The 20773-nt window shown below is 35.6% G+C and overlaps 1 protein-coding gene across 4 annotated transcripts in view; it reads left to right on the forward strand.

The window, feature by feature from the left end:
* The window catches only part of LOC121316130 (vacuolar protein sorting-associated protein 54-like), a 28244-nt gene extending 7737 nt beyond the window's left edge, over nucleotides 1-20507 (forward strand). For 2 of the 4 annotated variants that reach the window (XM_041250928.1, XM_041250929.1), the window contains exons 4-23: nucleotides 1271-1355; nucleotides 1727-1761; nucleotides 1875-2006; nucleotides 3426-3811; nucleotides 4368-4494; nucleotides 5426-5533; nucleotides 6128-6183; nucleotides 6764-6860; nucleotides 7017-7357; nucleotides 7715-7844; nucleotides 9093-9274; nucleotides 9749-9861; nucleotides 10074-10137; nucleotides 11502-11607; nucleotides 12093-12180; nucleotides 12638-12759; nucleotides 16753-16833; nucleotides 17585-17692; nucleotides 17774-17868; nucleotides 19771-20506. In XM_041250928.1, coding sequence (XP_041106862.1) covers nucleotides 1271-1355; nucleotides 1727-1761; nucleotides 1875-2006; nucleotides 3426-3811; nucleotides 4368-4494; nucleotides 5426-5533; nucleotides 6128-6183; nucleotides 6764-6860; nucleotides 7017-7357; nucleotides 7715-7844; nucleotides 9093-9274; nucleotides 9749-9861; nucleotides 10074-10137; nucleotides 11502-11607; nucleotides 12093-12180; nucleotides 12638-12759; nucleotides 16753-16833; nucleotides 17585-17692; nucleotides 17774-17868; nucleotides 19771-19876 — 2562 coding nt within the window. In that variant the 3' untranslated portion in view covers nucleotides 19877-20506. Of the gene's footprint in view, nucleotides 1-1270; nucleotides 1356-1726; nucleotides 1762-1874; nucleotides 2007-3425; nucleotides 3812-4367; nucleotides 4495-5425; nucleotides 5534-6127; nucleotides 6184-6763; nucleotides 6861-7016; nucleotides 7358-7714; nucleotides 7845-9092; nucleotides 9275-9748; nucleotides 9862-10073; nucleotides 10138-11501; nucleotides 11608-12092; nucleotides 12181-12637; nucleotides 12760-16752; nucleotides 16834-17584; nucleotides 17693-17773; nucleotides 17869-19770 lie in introns of those variants that run through there. The other 2 variants (XM_041250931.1, XM_041250932.1) reach the window with 2 other exon arrangements.
* The last annotated feature ends 266 nt before the right edge of the window (nucleotides 20508-20773 follow it).

The raw sequence follows: 20773 nt of genomic DNA on the forward strand, positions 1-20773 counted from the left end.
AATATTCTTCTGTCCACGCACAATTAAACTGCTGATTTTCATTATCGACTTTGCGCCGTTTGGAACCTTTTTTTTTTTTTTTTTTTTTTTTTAGCCAATGTAAGCTTTGTTTTTTGCTTAACTGTGATAACTGCTCCTCTCCTTGTACATTTTTGTGCTTTCCTCAGCTGCAGATACACACTCTCTCACTGTATCTGACATCACTGCAGAACTGAGAAGGACGTTCTGTTCTGTGCAGTGATTTGCTGTTTCCGTGGAATAGGCTTTGCTGAAAAGCACCCCTCCCTCACACTTTGCTCAGCTGCGCAGACAGCTCCTCTCTTACTCTGAAGTCCTTCTGTTTTCTTGCAGAACGTCAAAGACGTTTATTTTTCATCTAGTATGATTTGAACAGTGCAATATCTGATCATAGTGTGGTCCGCGAATCAGGCGTTCGAGGCCCTGATGTGGCCTGTGGGCTGTCTATTGGGGACCACTGCAATACACCCTCACTATAGCGAACCTGTTGGGGTCCAAGCCTTTTGTTTGTTACAACGAGAGGTTTGTTATAGCGAAATAGCAATCAAAATGAAACTGTTGGAGTATGTTAATGAGATGAGATTGTGAATAAACCTGGAATTACACGTACCTGATCGTGACATGTGTCCAGTATTCTGCCTTTGCTTTATGCTATTCGTTGAAGAATTATAACAAAAAAAGCAAAAATCTCAAATTGAAACTGAACTTTTATTCAAAATCAGTCTGACTTGAAAAGTTAATCTGAGTTCACCAAATCCTGAAGTCTCAGTTCTTTTTTTTTTTTTTTTTTTAGTTTTTTCAAAAAATGTATCAATTTTGCTTTGCCATTTCCTTTGCATGGTAGATGAACGAGCCGAAACAGTGCTTTTTTGTCCAGGCTTTTTGACAACCCATATTCACTGCAGAGCTCTGCCTGCGTTGCTCCTTTTTTGAATCGATCAATAATTTCCAGCTTTGTTGCAAAATAAATAGATTTTCATTTCAGAGGCATTGTTACACAGCCCACACCTTTATGACACTGAAAAAGAGTTGATTTCTCTGCAGACGTGGGATCCTGTGCCATTTACAGACCGGCTGTGAGCAGCATGGGATGTTGACAGTGTGGGGCTTAGATTATCGATTCTTTGTGCTTTATTTGTATTGTTTAGGTGGGATCCAGGGGCCAGGTTCACTGAAGGGCATTCTAGCGGGGGTGTACTGTATATGAAAAGTCATTATGTTTTTGTTACAATTATTTATTTATCTTTCCAAGAGAGAAAAGGTCCATGAAAAGTGCAAGAATGTTTGTCCAGCAAAGGATGACATTGACACAATCCCTATTCCTTCAAATAGTCATGGTATGATGTGCTTTTTTAAACTATTTCTGTTGTCACTTATATAAGTGTTATATAGTGCATTTAAGTTACACTTTGCAGTTTAAGGAGACACCGTTAAACTTTACTTTATTAGGGTTAAATAAAGCGTAGTGAAACTTTTAGTTCTTCACAGGCTTTTTTTTAGTTTGGACCCCAATATAACTGCCTGCATTATGGTAAGATTGCATCTGGCCATCTTTCCAGGTGTAACTTATAAGTTAATCCTTTGAGTAAAATATGTTATTTGTAATTCGTAAATTCTTTGATTTACATAACCATAGTTTACTATCTATTGGAAGTGTTCCAGAATATATTAATCATCTGTTTTTTTAAATATTACTCATTTTTCACAGATAAATCCAGGACAGATCTGGAGCAAGTACCTAAGGTATGATTTGAATCTAATCTTTGGACATTTTTACTACCATATATGATATGTTAAAGATTACAAGTACTATGTATTAATGATATATATATTTTTTTCATTAAACATTACTGCAGATTTTCATGAAGCCTGATTTTGCGCTGGATGACCCCTTGACTTTTAATGCAGTTTTACCATGGTCTCATTTCAGTGGTGCTGGTAGTAAAGGTAGCCGTGATGTAGCCTCCTCACGGTTACTTCAAGAAAAGGTGAGTAAAGTCTGACATTTCTGTGGAGTAAATAAATGGCATAGTAGCCGACAGAGTTCTGTCACTGCCATTCTTACAAACAAATTGTTACAATTTCTATACAAGTTATTCCAGCTCAAGGGAGGTATTTTTTCCATTTGAGGTTGATGTTACACAAACTACGTGTGATTTAGAAAATTGTCTCAAGTTGGGTATCATGTGCATTCAAAATAAGAGCTGTGTAACTCATGTGACAAAGTTTCTCAACGTAGTAATTATTTTTTGTTTTTTAAAAGCCTGTTTGATGGCCTTTGACCTCATTTGTCTTACGTAGAGGGATAATCAAATAATTGTATACTTTTAAAACGTGTCAAGTGCTTTCTGAAGTAACTTACAAAAATAGATGGTGAGTAAGTAGATTCAAGAAAATGCATAGAGTCCTTTTCTTCAATCAGTTGCCAGGTTTATTGAAATATGCAGGGAGTCTGGTCCCAGGTACAGGACAAACAAAATACTCAAAATTACAATGTTTGCGTGACATTAAATACCCTTCTGTATAGATGGTCCACCTCCCCTTTCTCTGACATTAACCAATGGTCAAGGTAATTTAATTTATTGTGTGAGTGTTAATGTGTGTGTGTCTGTGTGTGTAGTCTAGTGTGACAACCTCTGAACTCAGTGCATTCTTCACACTCCTGGAGACAAAAGGTCCATACATCTGCCTTTTGTTATCTCCTTGCGACCCCCTTTGATGCCAGTGGGATTATCTCTTTTGATCTCTCTGAAGTCTAGAGCCTGTTCCCTTCTAGTCCACAGCATTGTTATCTCATTAGCTTGCAGTCATTGTTGGGCAGTTTGTAGACGCATCGTCTCTATCAGTGGTTACCAGTACATGCAATTTGAACCAAACAGTCTGCTATCTGCAATATTAGTCTCTTTTCAGAAAAGAACACCAGTATAGCTCTGCCAGTCCACATGCGTAGCAAACCCCTAATCAATTCTCAATCCATGTTTTCCAACACTTTCCAACACAAAACAATGAATTGACGCAAGTGGTTGAGTAATCCCTGTTGGTTCACTTGACCTGGTTAAAAAGGATCCCCATAGATATCCCTCTGTTGCACCTGTTGCAGAGGTATTTGAGTATAGTCCAGTTTAGAAAGAGTCTGGTCACTGGTGAGGGGGTGACTGTACTTTACCACCAGAAGAAGTGTTACTGTATCGCTAATCTTGATGAAAAAAAAGAGGATATTTCTATCCAGCTGGTTTGTATGCTTCATCTGAGCTGAAAACATTTGTAGCCTGTACTTCAGTGCTAATCCTTTATTTAATGTTAGCCAATATCCCATAGATGGTAATATAAAAAATATTCTGCAGAGGTTAATAAATGCAGCATCTAACAAGGAAAGCGTATATAACAAGAGCCTGTTTCTTTTTTAGCTGAGCCATTATCTTGATGTTGTGGAAGTAAATATTGCACACCAGATCTCGTTACGCTCTGATGCCTTCTTTCTCGCCATGACCTCCCAGCATGAGCTGCAGGACTACCTCAGCAGCACCTCCCACGCTGTGAAAGTGCTCCGGGACAAAATTGCTCAGATAGACAAAGTCATGTGCAAAGGATCTCTGAATATCTTGAGACAAGCATTGACTAGAAACAACTGTGTCAAACTGTACAATAAAATGAAACTGATGGCAACAGTGCACCAAACCCAGCCCACTGTACAGCTATTGTTGTCTACTTCAGAGTTTGTTGGGGCACTGGATCTGATAGCAACAACACAAGAGGTGCTTCAACAGGAACTTCAAGGAATACACAGTTTCAGGTGAGTGACAAATTTAATGTGTCTGATATTAGGCAAAACCATTCTTGACAGGTGGGGTGGAGGATGGGGTGCAGAAATCGTGAGGTCATGTATATGTTCTGGATTGTGGGTGATTTCACACTTTGTTTCCCAAGAAATCTGGCCTTGATGAATTTTGTTTATTGTTCATACCTAAAATACTACAACACATAAAGCACAGCTAGCTCAGCATGGCAACATGATTAAGTAAGACCAAAAAGTAGGCAAATCTTATTTAATTAATCATTTGTCGTTAAAGGAAACTAAGTAACAATGTGAGAAAATACTTTTATTATTGAACCTAAACAATTTGAGACAAGTCAGATCTTCCTGTGTGCTTTTTGTAGGTTGTTGAAGTCACTCTCACACAGTACTGTCACTAAAGTATTCACTTGTAGACACTGTCATGATTTAACATTTTTTAAGATGAAATGGAGGACTGTCTGAAACTTTAAAATAAACTATCTTTACTAAGAATAACAGTGGAGCAATTGTGTTTGTATTTATATTTTGTTTAAATATATTTCCATCTTTACAGGCACCTGGGATCGCAACTCTGTGAGCTGGAGAAGCTGATCGATAAAATGATGATGGCTGATTTTAGCACCTATGCCAGAAGTGACCTCAACAGACCTCTTGAAGATGAAAGTCAGGTTTTGGAGGAGGTATGATAGGGATGACAGGGATGTTTCCTAAGTATACAGGGTGACCTACACAGACCTATTGCAGATCAGATACTACATGTCTGTGTACTGTGGAATTAGGAGTTCTGATTTCATACTAGAGCTTACTTCTTGCAACAATCCTAAGATATTTCAAACTGAAAAATGATGCATTTGTCTGCTTGCAAATAACTGTGAACATTTTAGATGGATCATAAGACATTTGGAGGAGAGGGAAGTATTTCAGGGATTTTGTTTGAGTGGTGGTCCCAGTTACTATTGCTATAGAACTATACAGGTTTTATACAAAAATTATAAAAAATGTAGTAAAATTACCTCTGCAGAAAATCAGGTTTTTAAAATGAAGCTTGTCTGTATAAGATTCGCCACTCTTGTGCCTGAAATCAATCAAGTCACTGGCAGCCTCTCGGAAGCAGAAATACTCTGACACTTGTAGAACTTTTTTGTGTTGCAATTTGCCAAATTTTGAAAACCTTGATGATTGTTCCCTTATATTCCTTATTTTGTTTATAAAAGATCAAAGAAGGATGATACAGTAATGTATGATCCTGTAATACTGCCTTTGTACAATTGTGGTATTGCACCATGCTTTGTATACTAAGTCGGATGAAAGTAGATATTATGTATATTTGCCTTTAAATAATGAACTGCAACAGATACTGTTGGGGTAATTGGGAAGAATTCTCTTAAGTAATATTTAAAGGTTACCATAACTAATTACAAAAATATCATACAGAAGTAATTTTATTTAATTGATTTGAAATTTTAACCCCTTAGATTTTTACATTACTAACAGATTGTAAATTTGTAGTGTAATGATAGCATTTAAAAAAAAGGTCTGGGGCTCCTGAGTGGCACATCCAGTAAAGGCACTAATAATAATAATAATAATATGTCTATCTTTTCTTTAAAGGAACGGTTAGTGTCCTTGGTATTTGGGCTGCTAAAGCAGCGGAAGCTTGACTTTTTGGAAATCTACAGTGAAGAAGTGATGTCTGCTGCAAAGAACATCATTAAACAGGTTAGGGTAAATGGTATTTCTTTTCATAATTCACTGTCCAAGTAGTTTTAATTGTTCAGGTAAACACTGATATTATACACCTGTAGTCTTTGTATTCCAGGGGTTCATGAGCTAAAACTTACTTAAGCCTGTCTGAGAAAAGAATAAAAACTACTTCCATTTGAGATCTATATTCATTAGAATAGCATATTCTTAATATTCTGGCTGTGATGCATGTTGCGCAAAAGACGGGTGTTATCCACTGCATTTAGGAGTGCGGACATAGTTGGTTACAGGATGGGAGTAAGGTAATAACCAGAACTGTAGCAGTTTGTCATACTATAAGCAGTTGAAAGGAAAACTTGCAATTTTTTTATGTCATTTTTTAAAGAGAGTCTTGGCAAGACAATGGCAGCAAAGTGTACCCTACACAGTTACAAAACAAAAACCTCTCATTGTGATGATGATAAAGTTAATTGAATTATACTTACATAGGAAAAAATAAAAATACAATGTTCCACTTCTTACAGACTTGTGCCAGACATAACTGTAGTTTACTTGAAGTAAAATATATTCTAAGTCATTGTATTTTATTTCTGTTTCAAACTTTAACAGTGTGTTGTTAGCACCATCTCCAAAATAGAAGAAATAGACACAGAAATTGTTGTGAAGTAAGTATTGTTGAAATTTCTTCAATGTTTTTCGTAATTCCTTTTATTTTTGTATCAACGTAATGTTGTAACAGATATTATGTAAATAATGTGATTGTTAACGTCATTCTTTGCTGCGAATAAATACATGCTTGTAACACATATAATTACTGAACAAGTAGCCAGGCTTTTGACATCTAGACTTTTAACACTGGGCTTCGTGAAGCCAATTTGAGAGCTGTATTTACATAATAACATTTAGATTCATAGTAGGACAGGCAGCACTACTTTTGTAGTGAGCATGTGGAAATAAGTTAATGTATGATCAGTTCCTTCTCCTGGCTGTTTTGTAGATTGTGCTCCTAGCTGACGTCTCCACTTCAAAGCCAAATGGCTTTCTTTTGCATAAATGGCTAATTGTGGGCAGATGCTGGTCTTTGAATCTGCTCTAGGTCCAGTTAGCTTTAGTTTTTGTGTATGGGTGCCAGTATACATTTTGTTTCCTGGTTGATTTTGTCGTTCAGGGGATTTAAGAAGGATTAGTCATTCCTTATTCAAATCACGTGCATATTATGTATCTTTTTTGCTTTACATTTTAAAGGCTTGCAGATCAATTGAGATTGATGAATTTTCACCAGTGGTTTGAACTTCTGAAGTGCATATTTGTAAACTTTATCTTTTTTCTAAAAAGAGTTAAGGTAAGATTTTACTAATATATAAATTCGTAATTTTAAACATTGTATTATAGAATCCATAATCCAATAACCATAATCTTTGTGTACTTGATTTAATTTTCTTTACTTGGTAATCAACTTTAATTTAAATATATATCCCATTTTTTTTTTTTGTTCTAGACAACGTTAAGTGTCATTAGAAGTGTTGTCCTGCTGGTTTTGGACAGGAATCAGAAGACCAAAGTACTAGACGGCGCTTTAGCAGACCGAAACCCTGGAAAAGGCTTTAATACGGTAACCGAAGTAGGTTATTTAACACACGAAGGTATGTTTATTAGTGATGCTTTCAGCGAGGGAGAACAGCCTTATGTTGGAGCTGAGCCTAGGAACCCAAGGACTTCATATCTAAGCAGTGAACCATGTGGCAGTGATTCTACTTCGGAACAAGAATGCACCACAGAGTCGTCATCCAGCAAGGAGCACACATCATCTTCGGTAACTCCTGGGGGAGTGGAGATAATGTAAGTATCAGGCCACTGCCCTCGCTCATTAAAAGCCACATTTAAGATTGGCAGTTAGCCCTGTGTTTTCTTACTGACAGTAAAACATTTCCAGACTAGTAATGCTTGAATATGCAAATACAGTACCACAGTTTTAATGAAATTGTATTCATCCACGAAATAGCTTCTTAAGGGTAATTGATTATCTAGTCTACAAAGATGCAAGATGTCAAATTAAAAATGTAAATGGATACAAATACACAATTCACATACAATCGAGCAAATCTAAAAATACTTTATAAAAGTACAGCAACTGAATTGTTGTTCCACACTGTATGTTGAAATTTGCTTTCTGTAAGTATTTTGATTTATTTTCAGGATTAACGAAGACATGAAGCTGACAGACCTTGAACTAGGTAGAGTTGCAAATAACATTCAGGAGTTGCTGTACAATGCTTCTGATGTTTGTCATGATCGCTGTGTCAAGTTCCTCATGGCCAGAGCAAAGGTACATTTGAACAGCCTCTAACTTCATGATTAGTTTATCGTTGAGCAAGATAGGGCTTTAAATAAAAACCAAACAGTTTTCTTTCTTGTTTTGATTTTTGTGGTGGGAAATCATGAATGTTTATATTTATCTAAATCCATTGAAACTAGTCTGTATATGAAAGGTAAAAAAGTATAACAGTTTCTGCTTTAAGTGGTCAATATGAACTCTAACCACACTATTAAACTAAACTTCATTTGGCATTTATTGTGAGTGTTGCTGGGAAGACAGAGTGGTCAGTTAAGTGTATTTTGGTTAAACATTTTTTTTAGCAGCAGTTGCAGTATGTCATCTAACTCTTGAATATTATATGATTATAAAAGGCATTACCAATACTAGCTGGCCATCTGCCTTTTCATCCCTTTTCTTTAGGATGAAGTGAACAGTTAATCTTAAATTACCTTTCGGCAATGTTGGATACATTTTCCTTTTTTATATAGAACATATCACAGGAATACAATTTTATTGACCATAAAGGCCAATCCTTTAATAAAATGTTTTTTTTTTTTTTTTTTTTTTTTTAAACTGTGATTTGGTAACCTAGTTTTTTTATAACTGGACTTGGTATTTTACCCCAAATGATTCCACTGAGCCTGGGGTGTTTAAAAACAAATAAGTCATGTCAGGTTGATTGTACAGGTGACTGTACAGAGGAGTGGGATGTTTTTTTTCAAGCAAGATCCAAGAGGAACATGCTAACTCAACAAACAGAAACTGCTAGGGATTTACAAAGAGGTGCTAGTTCAAAGAAAAGTATTCAAATGAGTAATGTTTTTGTAATTGTAACAAGATACTTTATACTGGCTCTAGCGATTTACACCAATAGAATAGTCTTTAAACTCTAAAAAAGAATTCTGAAAGAGCTGGGCTGTTTTATGATATTTGAAATGTTTAATGACCCAGAGATCCTTTCAAGCTGCGATGATTTCTTGGATTCAGTGCCAGGGAAGACTAGATTTGGACACAGCAGCAGGTCAAAAATACTTTTAGCCCTTTTCTGTGAAGAAACTTTTGCAATACAAAGGTCTCTGCAGAATAAAATGTAAAGCAAGGTAGCATCCAAGAGCTGCCAGTAAAAGAAGTTAAGAAATACATCTATTCTAAAGTTTCAGTAAAAATGTCAGTTAATGTCTTGTCAGAACAGTGTAGATTTATTGAGCCAATACAGTTGGTTTTCTTACGGAGTGATTGAAATGTTCTGTTTTAAAGGATGGCTTCTTGGAGAAGCTGAATTCCTCCGAGTTTGTTGCCTTGTCTCGCTCTGTGGAGATCTTTGTCAAGGATACAGAGGAGCTCTGTGGCAGGAGAAGCATGTCACTGCGGGGGGCGCTGCAGAGCCAGGCCAACAGATTCGTCAACAGGTTTCACGAGGAAAGAAAGACCAAGCTTAGGTGCCTGCAAGACTAACTGTACTTACTGTTGTATTAGTTATAAAGTGCCGTCCCAGCCATGTTAAAATGGATTATGGGTGTGTTGTGTAATAAAAATAATTAATAAACAGTTCCTGCTGTTTAAGCTTCAGGAATACATTTTAGTAATGCATTTTCATTCTGTAACAGTTGAAGGAGTTGCAGTTTTATTTATGAATAATGTATTTCTCATTGGTATAGTTTTACCTTCAGTTCTTGTGTCTAAAGCTTTAATTTAAACTCACTGATTTCTGTCATGCAGTTGGAAATATGTTCTGCAGTTACAGAAGAAACCTATTAAAAACAAAAACCTATACCTTATTGGTTTGTGAAATATATTTTTGACATTTGTAAAATAAGTTGTTTCGATGTATAACCTCCATAGGTAATACTGATGTATTATGAACAGCTCCTACTAATACGGGAGAACTTGCTAAGCTGGACTTGTTTTTTCAGTCTTCTGTTGGATAATGAACGGTGGAAACAAGCAGAGGTTCCCGCTGAATTTCAGGATCTTGTTAACTCAATAGCTGATGGGAGAATAAGTTTACCTGAGAAAAGGGCAACAGGTATGCAAGTTTTATAACATCGCTTAGTTTGTTTTGCTTGTGATCCATAAATATAAGACATCAACATGTTTGGGAATTTTGCCATGTTTTGCTGAAGACTGTGTATTGCATTTGGCTGAGCCAAAGTATCATATATAACGCAGCTGTCCATTTAACATACAACTCTGTAAAGCCATGGATACATTTCATGTTTATTCTTCTTTTAATGGTAGGTGCAGAAGAGAGGAAGCCAACTGATTACTTGATTGTAGGTGGACAGAAGTATGCAGTAGTGGGGTAAGCTTTAAAGGTTGTGAGATTGTTTCTGGTGAAAGTAGTTCTCTGCCCGAAATTTAGACCACCCGGAACATGTTATGTAGGTACATTTTTATGTTAAATATAAAATTGTACGTGTGCTTTCAAAATACTACTGATAAAGTTCCTATTTTGTTGTTTTAAAAATGTAATATTTCACAATACCTAAAATGTTACTAAAATACATTTCTATTTGAGTATTTTTAAATAAGACTACTGAATATTACAGCATTCCTTGACCATGTACGAGTTATACGGCCATCGAGGGGACAAATTCAACAGCTTCAATATAGATTTTTTTTTTTCTTTTAATAGGATAAGCACTATACTTGCACACATTTATAAATTACACAGTGTATTCGTAATTGTATATTTCAAATGTGTTTTTGTTGAAAGTGTAGTGTGAATTTGATATGATCAGGAATGAGTTGCATTCATGGATATAATTCTTACCCACTTTGGCATGACGAGGAGCATAGAACACTGTCCCAGTCTTGTGCTCTCCATAAACTTCCTATTTCTTGTTAGTTATTTAGAAACAAGCAGTACAATAAACTGAAAAAAATATATTTCAGATTTTCAGTAGTATTTTTGGATTTTCATGCTTCAGTTTATCTTGCAAACAGTTCTGCATTAAAATTGTGCTTCATTGCCCAGTGGTACAGTACCTTCCCCCCTTTTGTTTCTAATTAAGTAAAATAATAATAATAATAATAATAATAATAATAATAGTAATAATAATAATAATAAAGCTTCCTAGATATTTCAGTCATTTTAACACTTTACCCTGATTTAAACAGATTTTGGAAAAGCTTTTGAATTGTTTATTTTATCCCAGCAAAATAGAAATATCTAGTAGGAAGAATTAAAAGCTGTGTAGTCGTTTTCACTTCACTGCCTAAAGAACTGGAGCGCTGAAATTGACACCAGTTTCTTTTTTTTTTCTGGAAAGGATTTCTGAAAAGAAAGCTACATCACAGAATGAATGTATGTGAAATGTGATGTGTAACTTTCGTAGTCATTCTAACATTTACTAGTCTTTTTGTTATCGTGCTTGTTGATTTTTAAACACAAACTAGAAGGGTGTTTTGGGGGAATGATATGTTGTATACTGTAACTACCCCCCCAGTCGTACTGATGCTGTACATCCAGATCAATCCAGCACTACATTCAGAAGATCCAATCCTCACGGTGAAGCAATCATCCATCCAAACAAATCAGTAATTACAATACCTGATGAAAAAACAGGTTTTATCTCAGTGTTTTTCCCTCCACATAGATTCTGTGATCCTTGGTTTACTAGGAAATTTAAATCCCCTAATTCATATGTTTATTTTGATTCTCAGGACAGTGTTGCTGTTAATAAGAATTTTTCTTGAATACTGCCAGTGTGTGGATGACATCCCATCTATAACCAGTGACATGCTTACTCGCCTATCAGACTTAATAAAGGTTTGTCAAAAGATGCCATGTGGTTTGTTATCTTTTTGCAGCACTGTGGAATCACTGCGGATTTCGGGAAGGTGGTTACCCCAAGGTCACCCCCTAAAACTAGGTCGTTATTGAAATCCAGGGGGATTTCCCAGTGCTATTTTAATGCTCTAAAATCCAGCAGTGGCTTAACCCATGATTGAATCAACCTCTTAGTGAGACATGTGACAAGCTTGTGTTATTAAAAAAGTTTAATAAACAGATCAGACTGTGAGACCGCCAGTTAAGAAATAAAATTGATTGCTTGATCTGTAGGGTTCTTCTCCTCATTGGATAATGACATCCCATGGTACTGTCCTTGGCAAATGTTAAATATAAATATAATCAATAAATACAAAATAATGTAAATCTGCAAAATTGTTGGGGGTGGGATCAAGAATTTAAAATGAAGGAGGTAATTTTAGAAACCAGAAAAGCATCTTTGTCATCTTTTTTTTTTGTCTTAGCAATTCAACTCTCGAAGCTGCCAGCTGGTCCTGGGGGCTGGTGCTTTACAAGTTGTTGGTCTGAAAACAATAACTACAAAAAACCTAGGTATGGTATGGGTAGGTTATGTTTATTATAGAGGTTGGGGTGTAGGTTAGACAGTCACATAGGAACTTGCAATGGTGGATGAAGTCAGTATGGCACACTGATTATTTATTTTAATTTACAGTCACAGATGGATTACCTTATTGCCTTTAACATACATCACCCCGTACTGCATCAAAGTTCAAATTAGAATTCACCACCATGTCTGTAAAATGGATGTGTGGTGAGGGCCTGAATAACTCCAGGAAATTAGAAAGTCTTAAAATTGCACAGACAGTGTTTCTTAAAATGAATGCACCTCGTTGAGTCATTGAAACCTGTTTGTAATTTTTTGGTAAAAACTGAATGCATTTAATAGAGGTCTGCATTGTTTAATTAATAAATACATGGAACATAATATTTAATTGATATATCAATGAGGACAACTTTTCCTTATATTTTTTTAAAATTATTTTTGCAGCCCTTGCCTCCCGCTGTTTGCAGCTAATCGTACACTACATTCCCATTATCAGAGCTCACTTTGAGACTCGGCTCCAGCCAAAGCAGTACAACATTCTCAGGCATTTTGACCACATAACTAAGGTGAGGTTAATTGCACAACAGTGAAAGTGGTTGTAGCTAACAAAATAATTCTTCCCTGACATGCACTTTTATTCACTATATAGTAGTGATGAGTGATTTATCACTTTTACAAGTCGATTCGATATTTGAAAATAATCCCAATATCGATTATTGTAATAACATCATTCTTAGGGGAAACAGAAAGGTTCCTGACTTTTTTTTTTATTGCTAATTAAAAACTACAATAAAACTTCAATAACTTTTTTCAACAGCACTTTCAAACCTACAAAACATACAGTATGCATTATATTGAAGTCACTACTAAATCAGCATAACCAGTATAGAAACAATACCACTTCAGAGAAACCATTTTTAAATAAAGAAGAAAAGCACACACAATATGGCAAAGCTGTTGCTCTTAACTGCCTGAAATCTTCTCTTAAGCTCTTTTGAATATCCCTAACTCTCCAGGGTTAATAATGCTGCATAACAGAAAATAATAATACATGGCTAGAAGTGTATTAACTCCATTAAATATAACGTAGTACAAGAAAGACAACCAGAAACAAAATATTATGCAAATATTTGTTAGTATTTAATAATTTCAATCATTTTTATAATCTTTTGTTTCAGGTTGCCATTCTTTCTTGTATTACGTTTAATAGTATTAAATGAAATGTAACAAACGTCATTAATAAGGTTATTGATAAATGTGTAAAGAAAATAAAAATAGTTTGAACTATTTAAACTCTCTTTATAACAAAGAGTTGTGATACTATGCTGCGCTCCCTGTATTTTTTTGTTCGTGACGCTGAAACTTTAACAGGAGGACGGGTCTCGAGGTTCCCTTGGACTACAGATCCCAGAGCGAGAGCTGCTTTAGTGGTTGCCTGACATGAACCGCTGGAATTGAAAGTGGCTGGGATGCGGAAGTAACTTTTATGTGACCATAAAGAAGACATGAAGTTTTATCGATCAAAATTGCGCAGTTTATTAATCGTTCGAAGTCGGTTTCTGTGTTTAATAATTGGAAATTAACCATATTTTCTATTAATTGCTCATCACTACTATATAGTTTGAAATGTGCAGTTTTGAAAGAAACGCATGTTATAGTAAATGTATATTTTCATTTAAAACAATCTGTTACTGCTTTTCTACATGTCTTCGGGGATCTGTTACTGCTTTTCTACATGTCTTAGGGGATCTGTTACTGCTTTTCTACATGTCTTCAGGGATCTGTTACTGCTTTTCCACATGTCTTTTGGGATCTGTTACTGCTTTACTACTTGTCTACGGGGCTCAAAGCATCATACTGGCTGCAAAACATGTCGGCTATTAGGGGAAGCAGCTGATTGGTTACTGGCGGGGTGGCTCTAAAGGGGTCGGGAAATCTTTTCACCCTCCACGTGAAATGACTCCGGAAGCGCAAGATAATGTGACAGCATCTTTTAAAAAAAATACATGTCTTTAACCTTGTGTGGATTGATGTCATGTTTTAAAATGAAAGTGCACATTTGAGACCTATATAGCTACAACACAAGATTTTTTAAATGTATTTTATTTTCACTCCAAACGGTTTAAGAAGCATTCCGTGTATTGTAAAATGCCACATAATCAGAAGCTTCTTTACATTGTGGCGTGCATTCACAACTAAAAAAGTGCTAAATGGGATCATTACTTGCTCTTAAGGGAATTTAGTCTTATAACCAAATATTTTTAAGTTTAACTGCTCTTTGTCATAATTGCTCTCAAACGTGATTATTTACTGTTTTTTTAATTTTCTCATTTGAATTGGCTTTTACTACTGATTTCTGTATTATGTGTAATATGATACTTTGTTTTATGGTACTTTTGTGACAACTGTAAGTCAGTCTGGATAAGGGTGTCTGCTGAATAATAGTAGTAATAATAATATTAATAAATTGTGGGTATGTTCATGTAACTTAACAGCGGCTGTGTTTAGACTCGCCTCTATTTATATTATTAAAAAAAAAGGGAGGGGTTCTGAAAACCAAACATCCAACAGTGGATCTGAACATCTGGATCTGAGTGTTTTTAAACACTCACTTCAACCATTTATATTACTTGAATAGGTTATACTATTTATTTTTGGCTATGTTTATTTGAGTAATTATCCATGTGGAACACGCTTCCACAAAACCAGAGGCACAGAATTGTATTGTCAAAGCCAAGTGTAGTAAATCAGATAGGATTTTTTGTCCGTAGTCTTGCACTTTTCAAGAACTGTTTTAAGTGATCTAAGGCTTATAATTCCATTAATTTGGGTCTAACAGTCATGGCCTCACCCAAAATACAACTGCACTTTGTGACATGCTTGTTATCTAGATTACTGGCTCTGTTTAGATCATCTTTACATAATGACATGATCATTTTTGTACAGAGAAGAAGTTTGATAATTTAATTTTAATGTATGTCAGATATAGGAGTTGGCAGATATGTACAAAGTAAGGATTTTATTATTTTAGTAATCTGAGCATACCTTTAATCTGTCTGGCAACTGGCCTCCTGGTAAACTAGTGTGCTGTAGTCTCCAGACTTACAAAATTTTCACCAGATGTTTTAGTTAAATTTCTTGTGAACTTTCTGTGGATGTTATGGCAGCTTACGATGGCTAGGTTTACGTGCACATGAAAATCGACTCTACAGTTTTGACTCTGTGACGTTGTCACGCGAATATGTGACGTTGTTACACAAAACAGCAAAAGAACATCCTTTGGTCAGCGTGACTTTAAGGGCAGGGTCAATCGCTTTCTCACGAGAAAAGTAGGTGTAAAAATCACCTAGGAATCGTGCTTGTGGCTCACGAGGTTTCAGCAGTTAAGATCCCGTTTTAATGACTTAATATCACGTAATCTTAAGCAGAAAGGCCGTACAAAACATAGACACCCCCCCCAACATACGCACACACACTGTACATTTATGGACGACTTCAACACTAGAACCTCCATGGTTATACTAATACCCACAACCGCCAGTACATTTTAAACACCATCAATAATAAAATGAAAGACAAACTATCGGATACAACTCGTTTTATTCAAGCACATCATGTCAAACAGCTGAAACACCATATTTAAATGAACAGTTAAACATAAAGGGGTTTATTTTTTAACTTACCACATCTAAAGCACTACTTAAAAAAATATGAAAAACTACAATAAAATAAACATTTCAAAAGAAAGTTGTGTGTAAACAGGTATATGCACATACAAAACTGTAAAAACAAAAGTAGTTTTTAATCTAAAATGAAAGTAACATATGATTTAGCTTCGTTGTGTGTCACTCACAGCACAGAATCCAGGTTGAGCTGTTGCAGTTTTGTGATTGAAATGTTTTTGCTGAAGCGCTGTGGCAAGCTTCAAGATGAAAGTTCCCCTACCTTGTACAAAATGAAGGAATTGATGGCTGCCAGGTCCAGCAGAGATGACAACAAGCTTGCTTGTGTGCAATATATATATATATATATATATATATATATATATAAAAAAATAATATAAGTTTTATATTCAATATAATGAATTGTAACTTTTAGATGTTCCACAAACACACAAATATAAATTCTAAGTAATAAAACTTGTAGAAATTATATTTTATATAATTGTGTGTGTTGGAAAGTTAACCAGACAAACAAGTAGCTAATGCATGGTGTAATTCAGAATGTGCGCAGCAACATGTGAATTTATGCATCTTGTTAAAATGTTTTTATCTTCACAGCAACGCATGCAAGCTCTCCTCACGATATTAGAAGTCGTTCTTTCCCTAATTAGTATGCAGACAGGGACATTTAGATATCCCCTCCCCTAAATCACTATGACTGCAGTAATTTGCATTGTCACTGCCAGATTTGTTGTCCTAAATCATAACTACATGGAAACGCAGTTCCTGAGAAGTACGGCCAAAATATCGTGAGGGAAAACTGTCATGACTTGTCCATGTAAACACCGTCAATGAGGCTAATTGTAACTTACTACGTTTTATTTTGTCCCCGAACAGGATTATAATGACCACATAGCTGAAATCTCTGCAAAACTTGTAGCAATCATGGATAGCCTGTTTGAGAAAGTTCTGTCCAAGGTATTTTTTTTTTCCTTTCTTTAAATATCACTTATGTTTGAGCACCAAAAGAAACTTATTAGTTATATTTGGATAAAATTCACTAGGTGTGATCAAAAATGACAAACTGTTTTAGAGCAGGTGCAGTGACTTTTTATTGTGCTGACTAACATTTGACATCACGAAGATGGTGTAAAATGATCTGTCGATCTTGGGCAGGTGTTGTGACTCTTGGGCTTGGTTCATGGCCCGTCATTGACTGTCATTCCCTCCAACTTGCCGATTGCACAAAGGTGCTGTTTTTCTTGACAGACGTGGCTTTTTTTCTGTGATTTTCTTTATTGCTTTTATTCAATCTTGCAATTTAGCAGCGGAAATCACTCCAAATCCAGTGTCCAATCAACTGTCTCACTAATCAGGTGATTAAGTGCATGTGCTTCAGTCATAGTCACTAAAGCATGTCATGGTCAAGGATGAATAATCAAGTGATTAAAAAGAAAGCAAAAACATTTCGTCAATGTCCATCATGTATATACCTTATGTTTTTTAAAAAAATAAATGTGTTATAATAATGATAAGTTTCTTTTGATGCTCGGTATATTACAAATAATGTTTCAAGAGATTGTTTTCTCTATGGGTTTATAATGTCAGGTTATGAATTGCATGCATATGAAATGAAATGTAAGGGATTAGGAGTCTGTGGAGTAAACCTCAACATTTGAACGTTTTACCTTTAGGCAGCATTCTAAATGTCTTGTTTCTTTTTTCATAGTATGAAGTTAAGGCCCCAATGCCTTCAACCTGCTTCCGGAACGTTTGCAAACAGATGACTAAGATGGATGAAGCTATATTTGATCTCCTACCAGAAGAACAAACACATGTGAACTTTTCTTCTTTTTACGATGCAGCTTTTTATGTGTTGATGTTAAATATATTCAAGCTGTACGGTTTGTTTCCATAGATGTTGTTCTTGAGGATAAATGCAAGCTTTAAACTTCATCTGAAGAGGCAGCTAGCCCGGCTCGATGTAGTCAATGACGGCGGACCTCAACATGGGTGTGTATTTTTGTTTGTTTGTTTTCTGGAGAGAAATTGTAGTTTTAAAGACTTTATCAGAGGGTTACTGATGCACGTATTCATACTTGTAACTACCTTTTCGGTCCTATGTCGGTCCAAGTCCGACATTACAATTTTCCCTTTCTGGTCCTGTCCGACATCATCAAAAAGACGTCAAGCACAGGTTGTGTTTTCTCCAGGAAAAGCTGGGAAAACCTTTCAATGGCCAGGTGAGACCGATAGGAGCTGAGAGAATCCGAAAAGAAAGGGGCAGATCTGAGCAATACACATAGCCCCTGCACCACAGAGATAACACCTGCATAAATAAACAAGATAGCTGCTTCCGCATCTGGTGCTTAAGAAATATCACAGATATTTGCAGAGCTTTTTGAGGTGTTCTAGTAATAAAATAATGACTTGGGTCGCATTATTGAGTTTGGTGATGAAATGAGCGATTCGGAGATGATTTATCAGTATGCATGACTATGAAGAGGTATGTGATAAATACAACAAACAAGGGGTTTGCTGTATTTATAGGGGGTGGGGCTGGAGATGCAGTACTGAGTGTGCTGTTGATATGCAGTGTCTTTTAAACATCTACTGTGAAAAAAAATACTTTTAAACAGTATGTGTAAAATAAACAGCGCATGTGAAAATAAATTGGATCTGACGTGCCTGACAGGCGCTGAATAAATGGACCACAAAGGGTTAAGAAATACATTCATTTAATGTGATTTCAAAACAAGAAAAGCCATCCTTCCCTCACCTTTACAGTTGAGTATCAGTCAATGGCAATTAACCCTTAACGGTCCATTTATTCAGCGCTTGTCAGACGGGTCAGGTCCAATTTATTTTCACACACACTGTTTACATGCACTGTTTAAAAAATTCAGAGTAGAACAGGTTTAAAAGGCACTGAATCGCAAAAGAACACTCAGTACTGCATCTCGCAAAAGGACACTCAATACTGCATCTCCAGCCAAGCCCACCCCCTTGTTCGCTGTATTTTTCGCATACCTCTTTATAGATGTGTATACTTATAAATCCTCTCCTGATCACTCGTTTTATCACCAAACTCCTCAACAATGCGTTCCAAGTCATAATTTTATTACTTTATCATCTCAAAAAGCTCTGCAAATGATATTCTGTGAGCGCTGGATGCGGAAGCAGCTACCTCCTTTGTGTCCATGTTATATCTGTGGTGCGTGGGGCTATCAGATACGGCCTTTTTTTTTCGGCTTCATTCGGCTCCTATCGGTAGGGACCTGTGCTTTACATCTTTTTGATGTCGTCGGACTGGGTCCGACATCGGACCGCAAAGGGTTAACTTATATTTTACTGAATATTTTAAAAGCATCCGTGTTGCTGACGTCTTTACTGCAGTACTGCTTCAACACACCCCAGCAAACTGGGGAAAACAATGCTATATATTCAAACAAATACTGTTCCATTTTTTTTTTTACTCTGTATTTGAAAAGGATAAGGTTTGTGTTACAAAACTGGGAAACAAACAACTAGCCATGTCTTCTGCTTTGGGAAATGTGTTTCCAAAAACTTTCTATACTAGATACTTAATACCTCCCACTGCAAAGGATGCTAAAATTAACAATATTTTGATATGTGCACACACAGACCACTTAGTGCAATATCAGTGCAATCTTCCATTTACAGAATGTATAAGGCAAATCATTGCAAGTTGCTAAGAAAAAAATGGTAGAGAAAAAAACATTTCCTTGAAAAAGCTGGGCTTTAGGATTATAATGGTGGCTGTAAAGGATCTTCTATTGTTGTAGTTCTCCTGCTCTTGTTTAAAATCATTATGCAATTTCTAGTATTGCCTAGAAACAGACTTTCTCAAACTAATGGAATTTGTTCATATGAAATTTATTTTCCACTCTGTAGACTTGTTATGGCAGATGTAGCTTTCTACACTGGGAACATTCAAGCACTGAGGACACTTAAAAACCTTGACTTGAACATGGCAGAGATCTGGGAACAGAAGAGGTGATGATACATTGCAAACATGAAACCCTGCTCTTTGCATGTGAGGATGTTCTGGCATTTCCACGACCTTTTGTGTCCTGGAACTGGATTCCCACATGAGAGCACACCACTGCAGCTGAACCTATCTATAGAGGCTGAATCTGATATGACCCGTGGAGAATGTCCTTCTTAAAGTCTGCTGGCCTGGCACAAGTATCCAGCTGTCACCATGACTTGTTTTAATACTCTTTAGAAAGACTCAGGTTTCTTAGGATATGACTGGAACAAAGCTGTGGTTCTATTCTAAAGAGGTCGTCTTTTTTTTTTTTCTTTTAAAAAGATGCTTGGCATCTGTAGTGCACTTAATTCATGTCATGTGCAATTGTATTCAAGTTAATATTTATTTAATTATGGTACAATTTATACAGTTTACAGCTTTTAAATCCTTCAGTAACCTAAAAAAAAAGAAAAAAGAATGCAGAACAAAATTACTTAAACTGCATCTAGCAACTTTTTTTTAAAACAGGTCTTTCAAAAATAAAATCCTACTTGTGTTTTAAGATAAACAAACTGAATTCAACCACAAAAAAATCTAAGGTGGAAAATGTTTAAAGTTAATTTTTTTTATTTTGAAATACACCAAATGTGTATGTATATGTATGTATGTATGTGTGTGTGTGTATGTGTGTGTGTATATATATATATATATATATATATATATATATATATATATATATATGTGTATGTGTGTGTGTGTGTGTATATATATATATATATATATATATATATATATATATATATACATGCTTTATACACCTATATCTACACCTTCAAACATATGTATATAGGCAGATGTAAATATAAAAAAGTTAAATCTGTTGCATTTAGTTGTGTTTTTTTGTGATTAAATTTGATCGTTACA

The sequence above is a fragment of the Polyodon spathula genome, chromosome 5 (assembly GCF_017654505.1).
Source record: "Polyodon spathula isolate WHYD16114869_AA chromosome 5, ASM1765450v1, whole genome shotgun sequence".
Classification (NCBI taxonomy): Eukaryota; Metazoa; Chordata; class Actinopteri; order Acipenseriformes; family Polyodontidae; genus Polyodon; species Polyodon spathula.